The sequence below is a fragment of the Rhopalosiphum maidis genome, chromosome 1 (genome assembly GCF_003676215.2).
Source record: "Rhopalosiphum maidis isolate BTI-1 chromosome 1, ASM367621v3, whole genome shotgun sequence".
Lineage (NCBI taxonomy): Eukaryota > Metazoa > Arthropoda > Insecta > Hemiptera > Aphididae > Rhopalosiphum > Rhopalosiphum maidis.
Window position 1 is genome coordinate 30359606 of NC_040877.1, and position 22420 is coordinate 30382025.

Consider the following 22420-nt stretch of genomic DNA (forward strand, 5'->3'; position numbering starts at 1 on the left):
CATGTTATGTACGATGTACTACTGTCTGTTATAGCGTTATAAAATATAGGTATACGTATACAGCAAACTCATACTATTTAGACTACGGTATGTTTTGTATTGTTTAAAGTATATTCTAATCACGTTATATCATGACAATGTATTTAACTAAAGACTCCTTCTTGTTCACCGTACCCATATAGTACTCAATTGTTGCAATAGTGTACACAAGATTTGTTTATGGAGGAGTTTATGCCAATAACATTTTTCCCGAAATCACATATTACTGATACGAAGGAAATTTTATAGAGCAACATTTTCAAGAAGGTACACATTTTTTGTGGTAACGGGGTTGCACATCCACTGCGTGCAACATATATTTTCCATATCCAGTCTGTAATACCTTATTACTCTTACATAATTTGTTTCCATTTAATTTTAATGTTTTTCTTACCTTTTTTGAGAATTATAATGTATTATTTTTTGATTATAAATTATATCTCAAACACGCATGTCATTTTCTTATACAATTCTGCCAAAAACTTCTGAATCAATAGCAACTAAATAATGTACGATATATTATATTCTATTATTCGTATAAGAATATATAAGTATATTTCTATAATATTATGTTATTTCGACTAAATTTCTTTTTAATTTTCAAGATTTAGGTAGGTAATTTTAGTATAATATTATATTATAGTTTATAAATAAGTAGTTTAGTTATTTTTAAAATTGAAGGACTCTAATTTTTTTTTATAAAAATAATATTATTTATTTAAATTTTAAGAAGTTTATTTGATTTATTTAGATATAATTTTATGAGCCACTTTTTAACTAAAAAAATAATATGTATACATTCATAATATATTTTAATAAAGTTAATATAATAATAATTAACAAAATAAAATAAATTACTTCATGAAAAACTTAATAAAATTAATAATATTGTAAAATATAAAAAAAAAAAAATAATAACACAACTTTAAACATTAAAAATAAATAAAATAAAATAAAAAGAGTAGTAAGAGATTATACATAAATGAATTAATCTTCTCTATTTGACCTATTTTCAACCCCATTGGAAGTTTTTAAAGTTATATAGACTAGTATTCTATATTAATCCAAAAATTATATTATATAATATAAACGGAAGTTTATTATTTTAAGTTATAACTATTATAAGTATACATTTTTTTTTAAAATATAAGAGGCATCTAATATAGTAACGTCGTAGTACAATTGCGTTATAAGATATCTATTATTTAATAAGTCAATCTAAAGATATTCTTTTGTAAATGAAATTAGTGTGATTTTTGGCATAATTATTATTCAGTTTAAACATAAAATATGTCGATAAAATGATTGCGAATAATACTAAAACAATATTATATTTATTATGACAATAATTCAAACTAGGGAACTATTAGGATTTCCGATTTTGTTCCCCTTAAGTACCAACTAAATTAAATTTGCAATTTGAAACCATCATTGACGTTGAAGATTGTGAAAAATTATTTTATCTAAAATCTTGACAGATAAAAAAAAAAAATTGAATTATTGTAAAACCTGATTTGATCTTAAAATAATATAGGTAGACGTGTATACTAACCATATGATAGATGAAGATATTACGATTTCTTCATATTTAATGTTTGTTTGAGTACATATTTAAAATAATTAATATTAATTAAGTAAATATTTAATCTTTTCATAATTATTTACGTTTAACTTTTTGATCTAATTTATTGCAATTTATTTATGTTTTCAAAAGATTACAAATAGCGTGTATATATTTCATATCTTTGTCACATTAAATTCATACTATGCGTAGACAACAATAATTAAAACTATACTTATTATAGCTCACAATATTATATTTATAATAAATAGCGGAACTGCAAATCGTTATGTGAATAATTAAAACTTTTAACCCTTAATATAGTACATTTTACAGCATAATCGTTATTTGGGATTATTAATTTTTTTGTATAGTTTTATGGATATTTTAACTATATCATATTTATATGATGGCAATAATAATATATTCTTATATCCATTGTATGATTAATAATTGTATTATATGTTGTAATATACGATGATCACAGTCTGGTTTTAAATACTTAACTATTAGGTTTTATGCATTATACATCATATCGACAATATAAAAAAAAAATTTTACATATGCTTGTACATAAATAATAACTGATAATTAAAATGCATACATATTTCACACATAGAATAGTATATACATTTTAAAGAAAACAGTTTAAATGGGGTAAAGGACTAACTGAGTGTGTCAAAATTAGATTGCGTCCTCATTCCTCGTCCATGTTTATTTACTTTTTAACGCGAAGAAAGTAAACATTATTTTACACTAAGCTTTAATTAATTTTGCCTTCACACCCAAAACTTATAATTACCAAATACCATCAAGTCTGCAGTATATTGATAAATAACGTTTTAACAAAAAGTTGATTTTATACTATTATTTATTAAAATAGAAAAAAAATGTATAATATATTATTTATAGGTAGTAATATTACGTGTAATTAAGAATATAATAAATGCCTAAGCATTACGTGATAGTGCTAAGTGTTGCTGGTGATTAATGTTTTAATATTTTTAAATGATTTTTACATAAAAATAAATATATATTGAGGCAATAATTCCATAATAGAATTAAATAAGATAAGTAAAATAATCAAAGAAATAAATGAAAAAAAATATTAAGCAATGTTTTACCATCTGCGAGTTAGTTTAAATTTTTGTTAGTACCTACTGTTTTCATGTTAAATAATACTCATGTAATATTGTATACTATGAACTAATTTAACGTCGTATTTTCCAGAAACTATTGATTATATTTCAAACATGGTCTTGTAGACAATATTTATATCTATTGTATTTACAACTATTATTCAATTCACTGTAAATCACTCGATCATACGAATTTTATAAATTAGAACCAATTTATAATATACATATTAGCAGGATTGAAATTTGAATGTCTATTGAATTATCCAGAATCTAGATAGAAAAATATATTATTTAATTTAGTGTAATAATATGTATACTATAATATTTGAATACTACTATAGATTTTTTTATATTTACATACATGTCGTATTCAGCTTATGCAAGGCCATTTAAAAGAATCGTAAATTTCATTCATGACTTAAGAATATATATATTTTTAAAATTAACCTGTTTTTATGTATGTATATATATATATTTAAATTAATTAATTGGGAAATAATCAAACTACCTATCGAACATCGCGGCGAATCGTTTATGAATTATGGTGATTTCAATGGAAATTTATATATGTATATAGTAGAAGAATTCAGAATCAATTAACGAGCAGACACGGTATAATAATAATAATAATACAACTTAATATCAAATACCTACATCGCTATAGAGTATTCTATTTTGCATGTACATACTATGTTATCGTTAAACCGAAAAATAAACAATATAATAAATTGCTGTATTTTAAAACCTTTTCCCCTTGTTGTTAAATTAAAAGTACTTGAGAACTTTAAACAATAAAAAATGTATATAAAAAGTTATTTGGTAATGAAATACCAAATATCAATGCAATAACTCAAATTTAATTGCTAAAAAATTCTACACACCAAACAGAGTCTATGGTATTTGATGCCATTGTCTCTCTCGTATGCCGTATAAAAGAATTCCGTTATGAGTTCCATACATTTTTTGTTAATGAAGCGCATCAATCTTTGAAGGAAGGTCAATGAATACCTAAATTTTTTTGTTTTCTTTTCTCGTTTACTCAGTAGGATCGTAAACATTTTTAGTCGAGTATCGTCCAAATCCAATCTGCGCGTGTAACATATAGCTGGTCCAGACGACTGAATCAATAATAATTTTACAAGAACACAAAGTCTAAGGTTTGTATGTGTGTGTGTGTGTGGTGGGGGAGGGGGGATATGGGACTAGCCACTTTTATCCAAGGAAAAAAACCCTCACACTTTTATTTTCACTCTACAGTGTTTCAGTATTTCAATGTTATAGAATTGGAGCATACATTTAACAATTGTACTTCAATAAAAATAATTATGAATTATGTTACGAAGGATACATATTATATGTAATTAAAATTAATTTACCGTGCTTTTTTTTTCTATCATCGCACATACCCAAGCGTTAATGATTTCCGTTTAATTATTATCGCGGGAGTTTATAGCTAATATGCGTATTTGATCGTGTATTGGTATATACACGCACTATGCGCACAAAATTTACATTGTATATGTATAATGCATTTCTGTAAATACTTGAACAACGTCGGGTATTGTGAATAAAACCATGATTATATCAATGATAAAAAAACCTCATACCTACCTACCTATGTTATATTATAATAATATATACAATATATTATTATAATATCGATACTTGATCGGTACACATACGACATACCCATAGCGCATATTATTTCGAACATTATAATGCTGTGTACAAAACATTTATGGTAGAGTGCGGATATTATGAATAATACAATATCAAGCGTATTATATGTATGGAAATGTGGTTATCGACGAGACGCCGCCGGAACGTTTTCAACGATATCAAAACGTCGTAAACTTAGGTTATAATAGTAACATGGTATATCGTGTACAATAATTTATATTATTATATATTACGATATTATGTATATTTTTCATACAGCGTATTTTTCTTGGCTTTGAAAACGCCATCGAAACAAATTCAGCGTGGTTTCTAAGTACTTTTGTGGGTAGACTTCATAAATATTATATACAATTTTTGGGGGATTTGATAAAGTAAATTTTAAAAGAAAAATTTTAATGATTTACGTATTATATTCTTATAGACACTGCAGAAAAAAAAATTGCATAGTTTCAATTATTCTATATGGTTGTAAAACGTTATATAATTAATAATATACTTATTGTCCTACAATCATACATTTTAATAAAGTTCCATTTTGTTTTCATCCACACACATATATATATATATCTAACCTGTCTATGTCTATGTATATTGTTTAAATAATATCTTTTATACAAAAAGAAATCGACATTTTTTATTATATAATTCAAAGAAGGAAATATAATAAAAAAATATTTTTGAGCATAAATAAAGAATTTGAATAAATTATGTTTTATTAAGTATTTAAAGTTTAGATACCTACAAGAATTAAACTGACAAGACTATGACTATTACTTTGTGAAATTGTTGTTGCATCAATCCCGAGAATTTTAATAATAATTATTATTATTATTTACAGCAAACTATACGTCTATAAAAATTCATTATGAAATGGTAAAGTAAAATTTTCTGCTTTAGATTATGAAATAAAATAAAAATAAATGCATAGTATATTTGTGAATAAACATACGAGGCTTAAAAAAAAAAAAAAATAAGAGGAATATAAAACGTTAGAATTTTTTTGAGAAAAAGTTCAATACACTTTTCGATAATAACGAGTGAGTGCCCGTTATTGTTAAAATGAACACTCTGTACGTTAACGCGCAGATACTATATACTAACATACATAATGTTATAATACATGCGGGTACCTCGCCTTGCGCTGGGAGTTTGAGAACTAAAAATCTTCGTGGTTTACTAATGTGAATGTATACGTATACATATACGCGTACGGTTGAAAGTTATACAGAATTAATTAACAAAATAGAATTTCTCGTCTGAGTTCTCTTCGCATAGATATAATGCACAAACAGACATTACTAAAAAATTCGTGTTCGGGAGTGTCTATATCTTTAACAACGATACGAAACATAATAATATTATATATTATCGTAGTAACTCTGTGTTTGTGAGTTACGAACTCATATAAGTATACCCGGCGTTTCTTCCATTATTCTTTCGCGAATGTAATAGTTTTTGTTTGCCACGAAAATTTCAAGCACCACATTAACTAGACAAAGTGGTGAATTTTATACTTGAGTAAATGTACGTACGCGTAAATGCAGCGAACGACCGCATCAGCACATAATAATAAGTCACTATTGCGGGTATTATTTTCCTCTGATGTCAAAAGTCTAAAAACTAATTTTGTCGTTTGTGTAAAATTTTTTCCGTTGATTAGGACTTGCCGGCGTGTAGCAGATATTTTAATAATAATACCGCGTGGCGGCCGCGACTATCCCGTTATTTATTGCTCGAATCATCCGGGAGCCGCGAGAGATTAAGCTGTGCTCGGTGGTCGACCGCCTTCTGATTAATCGGTAAATACGTTGGAAGCAGTTCGGAAAACGTTCGATGATTTATTAACGGCTAAGCTATATCCATTAAATATATATAATACGTATTGTTTACCAATTTCCAATGAATTTTGTCGGTCGGAATTATTAGCCAGCGTCACATGTATCTATTACGGTGCATATATTATAATATGCTATCGGTTAAAAATTACATAGATTGTATTATAGGTAATAGGTATCTATTATATCGTAATAATTTACTGATCGCTTTAAGACAACTGCGCTCTCATAGATAAATATTGTGTTTCTTAGCTCAAAAGTATGTTGAAAACAAAATATTACACTTATGGAATGAAATTTTCAAAAATTACGCACACTGCAAGTGAGTTATTGAAAAATAATCTTATTTATCAGTAATATTATAGCTGTTCTAATTTCTAGGCATGATGGTATGAATATAGCGAAGAGCTTAACACGAATCAGTCAATACGTCGGGAAATATTCTACGAGTTTAAAATATTTGTATTTCTCTATTATAATATATACGAGTACTATACTATAGTCTATGATAAATATATATACAGCATCTCATTTCGAATTAAGATGGCACTCTATATTATTTCAATATTAATAATATTATAAAGTAATGCATATTGATATGTATACACCTAACCTAACCATAATTATATTATGTAGTCTAATATTGAATGTACGTTTATATATCAACTGCATTTTCAGAAAAAAATAATCTTTCTAAGGACGAAGTACTGAAGCTATAGGTTAAAGTTTTTAGTCATATACCTAGTTCTTATGATTTTAGTAGTACAATTATTCTAGAATCGCAAAAGAGTAAGAAGTGTATAATATGCCCACGATGTTAAACAATAAAACAAAATACCAACGATGTAAAGCAAAAAACTACAATCGTTTTCCGAGACATATAGCCGTATCAAGGGATACATAATATATATATACATGCGTACGCACGTCGATTGTATGGCCGTCTCGAAGTTATGTACATTAAAGGATTTTACGAGGCTTAAAAAAAGCATAATTTAATTTTAGATATATATATATATATATATATATATATATATATATGTTATATTTGGTGGCTGAAGAGGAGTACGAAACTTGACGAAAATGTATATCTAATATATTATATATTATATACACTGCTCACAAACATCTATTTAGCATCGGAAATATGCGTATTATTTATGTGAATGGTGTACAATATTTCGTATTACACCTTTCGCGAGATGATATCATGAATGACATTTCGGCCGTTTGTGTTATGTATGCTCCGGAATATTAATCGATCTACAGGAATTCGATTTCGAGCGCGACGAGAGCGACTACGAGTACCTATATCGGTCGGTGACATCACACTGACATCATTCGGACATGACAATTAATAATGACGATTATATCATACACCGTCAAGCGTTTGTTTTTGTTTATTTTTTTAATTTTACGTACAACTGCCGGTGGCACTAATCCGGCAGCGTTCGTAATATATTATTATTATGTGATATTATTGTAAAAAGGTGCGCGCCGCTGTCTCTCCACGTCAATTAGCGACGGACGTCCTGGTCGTCGCCGCGGTCGTGTCCGTACGCCCACCGGTGGTCACGAACGATTCCCACAAGACTAGCTATGGCGCTCGAGGTTAATATTCGTATTTTTTCTCTCTCTCGTTTTATTACCGCGCGATAACTCGCGGACGACAAAATTTGTATATAAAATAATATATAGTAATTGCTAGACGTCATATTATTATTACGTGTACCTAAGCTGTATTGCTGTAATGCTGTACGTACGTCGTCGCTCGGTCACCGTATTATATACATGATATTATTTGTGCGTGTGTGTGTGTTCTAGAGAGACCAACAACTGCACCACTGCACACACTGCAGCCTCCTCGGAAATATAATTTAACTGAGAAAAAATAATAATGATACTTTTAAGACCGGCCGACCGACCATTTTTATTTCAGATTCGCTCGGTGATAAAAACAAATGAATAAATGCGAACGTCACGTGAACGGTGACTATAATAATTATACTGTACATCATCACGACGAAAGTAAGTACCTACTGCATCCGCCATATCTCGACGAATCTCGCTGTATAGATTATTGCACGCGCGGACAACGATCGAAATAACCGTCCGTGTGGTGTTTGCCGATGCGAGAAACAAATGGCAATACTATAATACTTATTAGGTAGGTACCTAGCTAGATATTATATGATTATATTATTGTCTCTGCGTGTTATTCACAAATTGGGTAAGTCGAGCTGAGGTCGAGATCGTTTGTGCACGTAATACCAGTGTTAGACAATGTATGATATTGATATGATATTATTATACCTATTTTCATGATACATTTTGAATTCGTTTACGCAGACAATTGGTTTTCGTTCGGATTATTCAATCAGTAAAATACTAAATAATTTATTGTTAAGAAAAACTGTACATATCGTTGTACAAAAAAACCAACAGGTGTTTATGAATTACATCTATCGCATGTAAACTACTGATCAAAAATATTTCTCAAATTCGATATCAATAATTTTATTTAGTTTGCCGATTTAGTTTTGATTCTATAAAATACCTACAACGAATACTGCATTCTATTAACAATATTACCCACATTATTATTTGCACATCAAATGTCATTGTATAAAATATATTTGGTTTTGACAAAATAGAATATTATTATTTAGTACGACTGCAAGCTGTACTTTTTTTTTTATTCGCTAACAAATTTATAAAAAATGGTTTGTGGTTGGAAGAACTATTTTAAATATACATTTATTTATTAAAACAATACACGATGCATAATACGATAAATTTAAACCGATTTTTTACCTATACATTTCGCATTGTTGCAATGTAAACCGGTTGAAGAGAATATTTTTTTAGTCGTTTAATAACATATAAATCTTTAAATTTTTCTGTTTGAAAACAATAGAACCAAACGCATGGATTTAAGATGAGTTTGAATATTACTTTTCAAACATCGTTCGTTCAATCATATAAAGTTGTTTGGTTTTCCAAGTAAACATCTCACAGTCATTTCCCAAAGTATTACAAAATTTGAGTAAAATTCAAAACTTTCAATAAAAAATAATGTTAAATGATTTTAGGTAAATTACTTATTTAGTTATGTTATATTTATGTTATAATTCATATCTCCTTAGTAATAAGAAGTTTTGTGATAATTTTTAACAATCTAAAAACAGAGTTAATAAGGTTAAAAAAGTTATGTACATATTTTATAGTTATATTTCAATTTCCATAGAATCTAATATAAACAATATCAATCTTAATTAAGGTTTAACTTTTGTTCCAATTATGGTTACGAATTTTATATAAATAAATTATATTCATAATAGTTAACAAATAACAAGAAATTGATTAATAACTAAAGAGTATACTACTTAAATAGTAACATGTAACAATATTATTATTCCAATTAAATAAATTATTGACGAAAGTAATCGATTGTAAAATTTTAGTTTTATTAAACACCAAATATTTTAGCTTATAAGCAATTAATTCAATGTACGAGTATTACCTTGTATATGATTATTTCTTTGAGAATATCGTCGAATCGGGGTTCTCTATCTAATTTACGCTTTCAACGATCGCACTTTGAAATACAATAATTACATTTTTTAGCGCAAAACTTATTCCGATTGAAGTAGGACCGTGCGTTCAAAGGAATTGGAATTGTACGCAAAACCCTCTCGAGTCCTTATAATCATTACATACAAGACTACAAGATTACAATTATTTATTTCACATTGACAAAATACATCAAAGCATTCCTTTGCAGCATAAAATGTTTATGAATATTTTATTTTATTTGTGTTAGTTTACTTTTATAAAATTATGTCATGAATGAACTAAAAAAATGTATAAAACAGATTTTGGTCGACTGTAGATTGGACCTACATAATTACACTTCTGCTCGATAATGCGACCCAGTATTTATTACATACTTTGAATCGATTGATAATCGACTTATTTGTCTAAAATACAATTTTGTTTCATTAGAGTATAGTTTAAAAATAGTTTATTTATATAATTTGTTTATTATGTACATACAGTCCTAATCTGTATATTAATATAATTTTTGCCTGTATTTTTTTAAAAAAATATTTATAAATTAGTTACCATTTAAATTGTACTAAATTAATAAAAGCGATAAAAAATGTGTTTTATTTCCTATAAAAATATTTATGCAACGGTTGAATATTATTAGGTATTTACTGATGTCAAAACATACACAAATATTTATTAGACTATATTATATTTTAATATGAATATTATAGTATAATGACATGACCATAAGTCATAATATGATCACTACGCCGCTATACAGTTATTATTGTAATGTTAATATCACACTCATAATTATATTACAGCGGGTAATGATAATAATAGTTTATTGTTAGTTGTCATTTGTTACCCAACATAAGTAATATTATAGTTTAAGCGTACCTACGTTGTACCGTATATCTATGCAACGAGAAGTCGACAAATATTACAGCTGGTGAATGCGTGTGCGAACAAGTACAAATTATTTATTCGTCGCACGGAGAGGATGGGATAGATGATAATTTTAATTATATGGTACCCATAGCTTTTTATAAAAAAAAAACTTATATAGGTACGAGTATAATATATTATAATATAGACAATACAAACGCGCCCATAGCGGTTGTACGAAATATTACACGGCACTATACAGGTATATTATATGTTCGAACAGAAACAGATCTTCATCAATTCGAGGTGTTTTCGGTAGACGTATATTATGTATTGATACGCTGGACACCTTTTAGTTTTTACCCAGTGTCTCGATGAACTGATAATAACCGGTTCAAGAAAAAAAAAAGTTTTGTAGTCGTTTTTGTTATATTATTTTATTATTTCTCTGTCCGTTTAGTGTACACCTACATTATAAACACGGAATACTCGAATCGTTTATTACGGCACTACTAATACGAATCTATGTAAATATACGTTTTGTAATCAAGCGATATCGTTAATTTTAGAGGGTACGAGATTTTTCTTCCACAGATTTTTAACGCTTAAAAGTGTTTTTTTTTTTTTTATCATTATTATACACGCGACCGTTAAACATTGTTAAACGTTTTGTTTCCCAAGTTAAAAATTATTTCAAACCTTATTAAATTAAATTAAAATAAAAGCATTATTTGTATATCAGTGCAAAATAACGATTAGGTAAATTGTTTCTTATTTTAGACAATTTAACAATTTAGATGAATAATATGTGTTTATAAAAACTAAGATTTAATTATGTATTCTAAAAATAAATTCATTAAGATTTTAGACTTTAATTAAAAAACTTTACGTTGGTTAGTCAGCTGACTAATTTCACTCCTCAACTATTACGAGTATATAGTTTTTTTTTAATGTATATATGTACTATACAAGGTAATAAAAAAAAAAACAACCAATACTAAAATTAATGTATTTGAATTACTATTTTTATGAAGACAAAGTCATACCCAACGAATATACATATTATGATTAACGTACTATGCGTATATTATGTTGGGTTAGGTATAAATGTGTCTATCGAACTAATGATTTGTTAAACTACATAATTAAACACAAAATATTTTTAATTACACTAATTTATGTTTTATAAACATCAAATAAAAAACATTATATCTAATAAAATAATTTTTATATTTTATTTGCTTGAAAGTTTCACGCTCTGAAAGAGTTTCATTAATTCGTTACAAAATATTATGATATAACATTGAAATATTGAATTGTTGCTCAACAATAAATTACAAGTTTATAAAAAATTGATCTTAACGCAATATTATCGAATCTTTAAAATATAGTTCTGCAAAAACTACCTACTTATTTCTAATTCTATATAAAAAGATTGTTCTATTTAGTTTTCGTCACAAGATTTTTAAGAGTATTTTTATTTTTAATTAATTCGTGCGATGGTTTCACAACTGTCCATAATATTGTAAAATACATTTTTATTTTTGTTCTTGATTTAGTTTTATAAATCAAAATACAGAATAGAAATTCGATTCACTTAATATTATTTTTTAGAAGTAAAAAATATAAATCAACTTTTAATCATTGAATTATTTAACCTGTACACCGTAATATAATTTTATAAATTACAACGCGCAAAAATAATATGCATTTGATTTTCGAGTTAATGTTATAAACTGTAGGTATAAGAGTTGTTGAATTTTTAATTTTTAACAAAAAAAAAAATAAAGTAAACTACCTAGGTAAGAATATAAATTAGTGAAGCAGAAAATATATTTTTTCTCCAAACGCGTACATCGGTCGATAATTTAATTAGGTCAGAGTGGTGTGATGAATCTTCTAGCTAAATATTTTGCATGATAATTAAACTGCGTTAGTTACAATGTCTTGGATGGATGATCCACTAGGGATTTTTATACAAATGTATCATATACGTATTGTGTTAACTCCCTCTGACACAAATTATACATAAAGTGACACGGGTAGGCTGCAGAGGTAAAATTATTATTCATAATTTTATAGATATGAGTGTCCTTATATTAAAAACAGTTTTCTATACGATTATTGTTAAAGTTATTAATTCTATTTTTCTATATGCACTGCAACAATAAAACACTTTTTCAAAATAATTTTTCACAGTGCTTCGCTCATTATTACATTTTGCATAAAAACGAGTAAGTCTTAGAAGCTAAAAATAATAATATAGACTGTTTAGTTTGAGTAAAATAAATAAAAATGTTTATACATTACTAATTACAATTACATTCTGATATTTTCTTATTATGGTTTCATAAACATAATATAATATAATTGCACATACAATTTATTTATGGTTATTATGCATTACATAATGTATCGATAGGTATTAAATTTTCGCTGGAAAAGTTTGAGTGAAAATTAAAACGACTATTTCGTCATGCAAACAGAAGAAGAGAAAAACAAAATTTAAGTATACAATATAACTTAATGAAAAGTAACTAATAATTTAATTGAAATAAAGTTTATAATTGGGACTTGGGAGGAAAAATGGGGATCTTTATTAGCTAGTTGCATAAGAAGTGTTAAGAGAGAGTAAGGTAGTTTGTAGAGGAAAAAGGAACAGGAAACATGGAAAGGAAAATTAAATCTCGTTTGCCAAGATGAACATTTGAAATTAATTTAGGAAAACAATGTAGGGAATTCAATCATTTAATAAATAAATAATACAACCTAATGACTAATGAGTAGGTAGGTATGTTTATCATGAAATAATTACCACTCGTGACATATGATAGTTTTTGCGAAGTTCATTTTTAATAAGCAAACATAAATTCTAACCTAATATATATTTTATGTAATATGTATGTAGCTTTAAATGAATAAATAGTAGCTTTCCAATATATTATTACGGATTTTAATTACTAAAAAATGAGCTTTCAGTTAAACAATGACTATTAAATATATTTTTTTATTATATTATTGTTGATTTCAAATTAATATATTATTAATATATTGTGATATATTGATATGCTCTATGAGAAATGTATGCAGTGTGATACTGTTGCAATTGTACCTATATGTATATAAATAAGGTATACATAATATAGCCATCTAGCCAAAAAGTTTTAAAATTTAAAATACGGAATATATTTCGAAGTCAGACAAACTAAAACTTAGGTCTTAAATAATGAAATTATTGTTCTGGTAACAATGTATGGAAGAAATATAGAATTAACGGTAATTTGTATCTATTGATTAGCTGCAATTTGAGTCATTATGTTATATAAACGCCGCCATGGTCCACAATTTGTACTTGTTTTATGCAATAGTATATTTTCAAGTATAGATTTAGTTATTTACTTGCACCAATTTGATCAAATTTATATAACACTAAATAAGTACCTAAAAATTTAAATACAAAAACCTATTTGACGCTCTAGCCTTTTATAAAAGTATAAAATTATAATTTTATGATACCGAAAAACGGTTTGATTGAACATTCGGTCCGAACAATTTATAATACCTATTGAATGCTTTCTTAAATTTTTATGCTATTGTGGTGACTAATTATTTAGTTATCACTAATCAATAGTTTAGTACTCAATTTAAGATATACCTACTAATAAATAACAGGTACCTAGCTAATACTACCAAGTTCAAACAATTATGTTCGGATATCTATTACCTATTATATAGATATCTATAATTAAGATTTAGGACTAAAAAATAAAACTTTGCTTTTAAATTATTCATTATTGATACAAATAATAACGATTATCATTAATCATACTACATATATACATTACAATAATTAATGTTCAACAATAAATATTTACATTTTAATAGTGCCCGATAATTATTTTGAATGTAATAAATTGTAATACTTAATGAGAGATATTGTTTAATCATTATTATACATTTTACGACGTTATCCTAAGTGCTTAGGGTATTTATTATAATTGATAAATTTAGGTATACAATATGTAAATGTTAGCGATCAACGTATAAGATCTTAGCGTTCGTAAAAATGTATATTTTTCGCTTAAAAATTTGATTTTTATTCTCCTGTTGCTATATCTCTCAATCAACCCGTGAAAATCGTTATTGTTTATGTGATTTTGGAAGTTATTAAGTGTTTATGATTGCAGGGTATTGGCAAGCGCGTTTGGTGCCCAAGTGATTTGCAACAAGATAGTCGGACTGACGGCAGGTCAACGGAGGATTTGCGCCGCTGCACCTGACGCGATGGCTGCCGTCGGTCACGGCATACGGATGGCCAAACAAGAATGCCAACAACAGTTTAGTACACATCGGTGGAACTGTACGGGACCGTCAAAAGGCAACCCGTTTGGACACTTACAAATCACCGGTAAGCCTAATGAGTTATAATGTGTATGTGTGTGTGTGTGTGTGTGTGTGTGTGTGTGTGTGTGTGTGTGTGTGTGTGCGTGTGTCTTATCTATACACTATTATTTAAAACAAAATTGACACACATATTACTTATACAGTGATTGTTTTATCGTGAACCAGGCTACATCTTAAAAAGCACAGTGGATTTTTAAATATAAATAAATAATAATATTCAAAGAAAAATGTAAAAAAGTGCTAAAATATAAATATGTTTCCAGTATTTCATAATACGCTGCTGCGCTAAAAAAAAAACCGCCAAAGTACCTACACTGAAATCGGTTTCGATAGTATACCCTCTTCAGCCTGCAGAATATTATTATCGATTCATTGAGACTTACAATACATACCTGTTGTCACTGTTTATTCGTCAAATATATTATAGCACAACAATATCGTGTGTATACCGAGATCATAGTGATTACCAGGTCTCTGGATTATATTATAATATACAAACATTACATTACGTCTTGGTACGCCGTGAAGAGTGGTTATCGATTATACTATTAATATATGTAGGTATATAATATTGTATATTATAATATGCGTAAGCAGTGGACTGTAGATGAGGTCGGCGTTTGTTTATATAGGTTAAAAGAGATTAACGGGGCTGTTGTATCTTTGAAATGTAAATATTTCGACGTTCCGCCACGAGCCCATCGTATATATATTTATCCCCTGTTTTATAATACGACGAGTAGGTTGTAATATTATATTACATTGGTACCTATAATACACCTCCTACACTATATAAGTATATTGTATATGGTATATATAACTATACAATATGATATGTTTATTTACATACGAGTGTACACTTTTATATGTATTTACTCAGAATAAGTAATTTTAATGAATACCGTATATTTTAATATCGTCGTACATTAAGATGACTTTATTTATTGATGCACTCGGAATATATTTTGTTTTGGATTGACGTTATATAGATAATAGATTGATGTGACAAAATAAAAACGTATTAAACGTAATGTGGCGTTGCTTAAAAAGTTAAAAATGAAGTATAAAAATTTTTGTGGAAAAAATATAAACGAAAAATATCAACTTGTACATGCATCATCCCAACATCGTTTCAATATAGTACTACAATAATATTAGTCTACATTATATAAGGTGTATCGTGAACAGTGTGTTTGACGCAATGACGCGCCGTGATTACTTTGTTTATATGTACCTATAATAGTTTGGCTTATCTTGCAGATTGTATGCGTATCGTTGCATTTAAAAATTAGAAAATTAAAAAAATAACATACTTAAGCCTTGTTTAATGTTAAACACTTACCGGTTCGCGTTCGAGAAACTAATAATAACAACAACAACAAAAACAACATGATAAAAACGAGTGTGAGAGGTGTCTGATTTATGTAAAGAGGAGTGTGTCGGCAACTGCCAATAAACATATAAATAATAGAAATAATAATAATAAATAATAATAATAATACCTTTGAGCAATTCCGGAAAAATATCAAAATTAATTAATGATTATCATAAATATTTTTATGTAAATCATTATTTTTATATTATTTTACACAAAACTATGGCCGATATTACTGTTACGTATAGGTATAGAGTATATACAGATAATAAGCGGTTTAATATTCAACGATATTCTAGGTTTAAGTTTTGTGTGTAGTGTGTGTGAGGGGGCGTTATCGTTGTCCACACGCAGAAATTCCCTCTACAAAATAAAAGTAGGAAACATTATAGCTAGGTGAGGACACACACACGTGTCTATACTATATATTATTATCATATTATCATTCGTCATCGATGTACTTGTTTGGAATCTGTCAATATTGGAAAAAAATCTTATTGTAGTGCAACCAAATCGTTCCCATCACCTACGTGGCTACGTATATTTTTGCGAATAAAGTTGTTGTTTCGGCTAAACGACACTTTACTTTAATATTGTATTTATACAACGTACATCATTATGTATGCGTTTGTGATTAAAATTCGACCAGAAATAAAATCATTTGTATTTACGCAATACTATGTACATATAGGCAGCGTGTGCACGTATACAATTAAACATAGATCACAGTATAGTTTATTAGTATCTCGTAATAGTGTTTGTAAAAGATTCTGTATGCAAGACGGTGATAATTTATTATTGTTTTTTATGTCTTTCTAACACGTATTTCTAAAAATATGTATTATGCGGTGGAAACGCAGACTATGCAAATCTTTTTTGAAAATAAAAATTAGTAAAAATAAAATAATAATATTCCAAGACGCTAAATATTTTCTCCTTCAGTCACCCGTACAAGGTTAAATGCAATATTTTCTTTGCGCATTTAATACACCAAGGAGGTAGAAATTTCATAATACTTTAGTGTTATCAGTTTAAACATTGCATACTTTGAAACGACTTCTAAAGTTAACGAATATTCCCTTAAATATTCTGTGAAAACAACCCACAAACAAATTCCTAAGCAGCTGGTAAAATTAAGCAATAATTTATATTATACGACGCTTATTAAAATAATATTATGTTTTTTGTTACATAAACACACATCATAGGTACGTTATTCATTGTTATTTGTTGAATTTATAATCATAATTATAAAGATTAAAGACGTTACATAATAATCTCTGTTATTCGTCTTATTAAAATAAATACGCTGTGGTGGTCGGGTAAGGATGTTTAAGTACATCGTTTCAAGATATTCAAATATACCACTATACATATATAATGTGTGCAATATTCTATCACCGAACAGTCATTTTCTTAAATGTTTTCGGAAACATTTTTATTTGTATTTAATTTGATAACGCTTGTCACTATACTCATTATAACATAATATTTATCAAAAAATACGCACCGATTCACGTTCAGTGGTCAATTATTTACGAATATCGAAAACTTACTCGAGTAGATACATTATTCATAGTTAAAAACAACTATTGCGTGTCACTTGATATAATTTCATTATGATTAAACGGTACCATAATATAGTGATCAGTTAATAAATACATTTTATAAATATATTAAAAAGTGAAGTCAAACGGAATTATTGGTTTAAGTAGCCAGAATCATCCATGGTTTGTATGATAAATATGCGATAAACATATCATCTGTATTAATTACAACAACACTGATTAACATATCCTATAATATAATAGCTTAAACACGAATGTTAGAATAATAAAACGTTTAGATATAAATAATTTAACTATTTTTTCAAATATTATCTTTATTGCAATTAAAATAAATATCATTCCGAATGTATTTAAATATTAGAAGTAAATTAAACCTACTTCTATGATTTACATAAGCATTTACTATGATTTACAGGTATATAATTGCAAGTAACAGTTTATAATATAATCATATAATACGTTTTTAGTATATTGTTTTTATTAATTGTAAGTTATTTATTTTATTACTAGAAAGTAGAAATATCTAATATTTTTTTAAATAAATGAATAAATATTATATAAAATTTTCATAAAATATTTAAAACAACAACATATAAATTACCTATAGCCTATAAGTAGCTATATGAATTTTAATAGGCTTTATAAAGTTTTAAAATGAAATGCAAAATGATCTTTCACCTTAAAATAGTCTATATCATTTTATGATTAGTATAATTATATTTGGGAACAATATATTATTAGAAATGTACTTAAATTTGCGATTGTTATACCGATTGTCGATGCAATAATAATAAAAATAATACCTCTCCGAAATGAACTTTAATTTATAACTGTTGATATTATATGTTGTATTCATGAAATATTTAATTTAATGAATATAATATTATTAATAAGTTTATTATACTATTAAAAAAATTGGCATGTTTTAAGTTTGTCTAAACATAGTTTGCTTATTTTTCAGTTAAAAATAAATTTTAAAAACCCATCAATATTTTTTTTTATATACATAGATAATTGTTTTTGCTTTAGTTGTTGTTCTCGAAATGATTAAGTGGGTATACTAATAAAATATTTATAATAAACGTAAATTGAGTTGTCTTTGTAAACGTTTCATAAAAATCGTTATTTGAAATACCGGGATTTTATATTCTTCGGTATTTTAACTTTTTTAGAAAACTCAATTCCCAGTTAGATTAAAAGTTAATTATTTATACTTCACAATACGTATATTATATTATTTACTAACCTGTAATAGACATTGTATAATATACACTTTATATTACAAATTTTACAAATTATTCAATGCTTATACAATATTATCATAATTATATCACGATGAAAATGTTGGACATAGAAAAAGAATGTTTAATAAATTTTTGACACTCAGCAATATTTTACTAGTGAAGAGTGCTGATCATGGTACTGATAGCTCCTAATATGCTGTAGGGTGTGACGTGGGTTGGTTGATGTTCCCAAGAGTTTGATATCTTTATTCTTTATACTTGGAAATAGTGATAAATTATATTATATTAAAAAAATGAATTCCGAGTAGAGCTTATTTTACCCAACAATTTTTAAGATATAACTTAAAATTAAAATTGTAAACGTTCCATTATACTCGTACTATTACAGTTATTTTTTCGTTATTATAATTTCATCGAAAACACCTATATTGCAGTTCGAAAAAATACCTTTTTACAGTATAATGTGTATTTTACTGTTGTGTATTTAATATAATATTAAGTACTGCCTGAGAAATTTTAAGCTTTTTTACTATCACAAGTTGAATTTCTTAAAAATATCCGTAGAAAAGGACACGAGATTATTGTCAAGCCAATATACTTAACTCCCCCGGAGGAGAATAGGTTAAAATAATTTAATATAAATTCGATTCTCTTTAAATTTATTATTTACGATTTAATACATTTTATTTTTTAAATTAGAATTGGTTTACGATGTATCAACTTAATAGTCGTATATCTTGTGTATTTAAACGATTTTGACGAAAGAATTATAACTCAAGTGTCATTTGCTCTAAATATAGAAGCATTTGAAAGTTTCGAATGTCGTTAGATATATATCTTCTTTATGATATTACTTTTTAATGGTCTGTATTTATGTAATTTATGTTTACACTTTCATGCGCATATAGATTGCCATAAATGAAAAAAAAAGTAGAATATAGAAAACGTAGGATGAATAAAATAACTTAACTATTAATGTTTATTGAAAATATGCTCTTAAACAAAAAATATAAATTTAAATAATAACTTATAATATTATCATATTTTACCAACTAAAATACAGAAATAAATTATTTGTATCTGATAATAAATTATCCCAATTATTAATTTTCACTTTAAGTTATTTCTCGTTGGTTCCACCGCTCATATTATTATTTATCATATCATTCATAAATTGTTATTTTTTTTTTCATTGTATTATTGGGACGAATATTATGTAATATAATATGTTAATTATTATTATTTACTATTTAATAACTTCATTAGGTTAAAATGTAAAATTCGTGTCAATAACAGCATTGTGTAAATTATAAACAGACTAGCTATATCTACACAAAATAGAGGATGAAATGAACAATTATTAAGAAAAGTGTATGTGTTTTTAGATATTTAAATATAAATTCTAAAATGACAAAATAATTCTCTAGTCGTTGTGTAAACAAAATATAAAATTGTTTTTAACAAAATAAACACATTATACGCGATATCGAGTATCCAATCGTTAATAAAGTGTGTTTATTCGGAAATTAGAAATCTGTTTATTGCAATAAATAATAATTATTATCCCATAATTATATTACACAGTTTCATACAAACCCCTCATGATAAAATAATGTGGTCAAATACAAATTACGTAAATCATAAAAATATTATTATCCGAATAGTAATCGTCGATATTTTGCAGGTATAACGTAGGCCTTTTTAATTTTACTATATATTTACTTCTTAATTGCAGTTATCTGCAGATTTATTTTTACTACAAAAAATTTTAAAAGTCGTTAAGTTTTTCCGTAATTGTATGAACCTTAATCGTAGCATTAATAAAGTTTGGTTTGTATTAAGAACAAAATCCACAGGGTCTCATAATACTTTTACAAATAGTAAACCTAATCTTACCTGCAGTTTTAATAGTGTGTGAAACGAATTCGGCTTAAATACCCATTTTACAATATATTATTTTGTACTCTATTATTATTAATCCTTATTACTTTATCCAAAGACTATAGTATTATCATTTATTGAAATATTATGAGACACGAGTCACCATTAGTTTACTCATTGTTCACTTTCCTTTAATAATGCATATAGAATATCTGAATATATTATAATTCTGATTTTTTTTTAGACATTACATTCAACATAATTATTTATTATTTTTAATATAATAGTTAAGTAATTGTATAAAAATGTACGTATGCTTATATCTGGAATAATTAATTATTACTTAGTGACTAAAATGATGTTAATGATCAAAATATTTGATACAATGAAAATGATTATATAACATCATCGACCCTCGCCATCTTTTATGGAAAAAATAGTATTAAATATTAATATTTTTAAAGCAGACAAATATCGAAAGTACGGTTTAGTAACGATCGGTAAATGGTATTGCGATACTTATACATACTATTTTTACATACATTTTTATCTCTTAAGTTTGTCTTAAAATGTATCTATTATGATTGGTTATGACGAATACAGTGACTACGCAATAAAAAAATTGTATTTAATCATATTGGACAATTCATCTACGAGACTCCTGGGAGATTGTTCTCGTTGCCATCTATTAATTAGAGACTTGTTTAGAAAAAAAAATATTTTTACCATTTTAGAAAATTCTTTCAATGACGGTATAAAAAAAATCGTATATAAAAATTGTCTACAATAAGTTTGTCAAAAAAATAACCAGCTCTACACGTTTCTCATCACGACAAGACCATTTTATCAATGATTATAATATGTGTATTAATATATGTCATCATATACGGTCGGAGTGGTTATATAACCTAAATTTTTTTTTATCGATCGGAAAATATCTATGTATGTATTGGCGTTGGTTTTTAAACATTTTTTTAGTATGTACTATATATTTATGAAATTTGTATGAACGGCAGTATTTCCGCCTAGTGACGATCTGCCGGCTACAAATATTCACACATTCGTTTATAAGACACCTCGTCGTCGTAATGAAGGACGTATTATGTATCACGTCACGAGTGTCTGTCTATATACAATCATGCACATACTACAGCGCACACAGCACACGCGTACAGCACTTGATGATATTATATTGTACCTACCTACTCCTCTACTCCACGCGGGACTCTCGAAACGACACAATGGTTTTCGAGT

General features: G+C 26.8%; 1 protein-coding gene across 2 annotated transcripts in view; it reads left to right on the forward strand.

The window, feature by feature from the left end:
* Positions 1 to 22420, forward strand: part of LOC113559834 (protein Wnt-2) — a 64214-nt gene that overhangs the window by 13496 nt on the left and 28298 nt on the right. Inside the window, exons 2-3 of one of the 2 annotated variants that reach the window (XM_026965615.1) lie at positions 8194 to 8421; positions 14882 to 15102. In XM_026965615.1, the coding sequence (XP_026821416.1) occupies positions 8384 to 8421; positions 14882 to 15102 (259 nt within the window). In that variant the 5' untranslated portion in view covers positions 8194 to 8383. The remainder of the gene's footprint in view (positions 1 to 8193; positions 8422 to 14881; positions 15103 to 22420) is intronic. The other variant, XM_026965606.1, reaches the window with a different exon arrangement.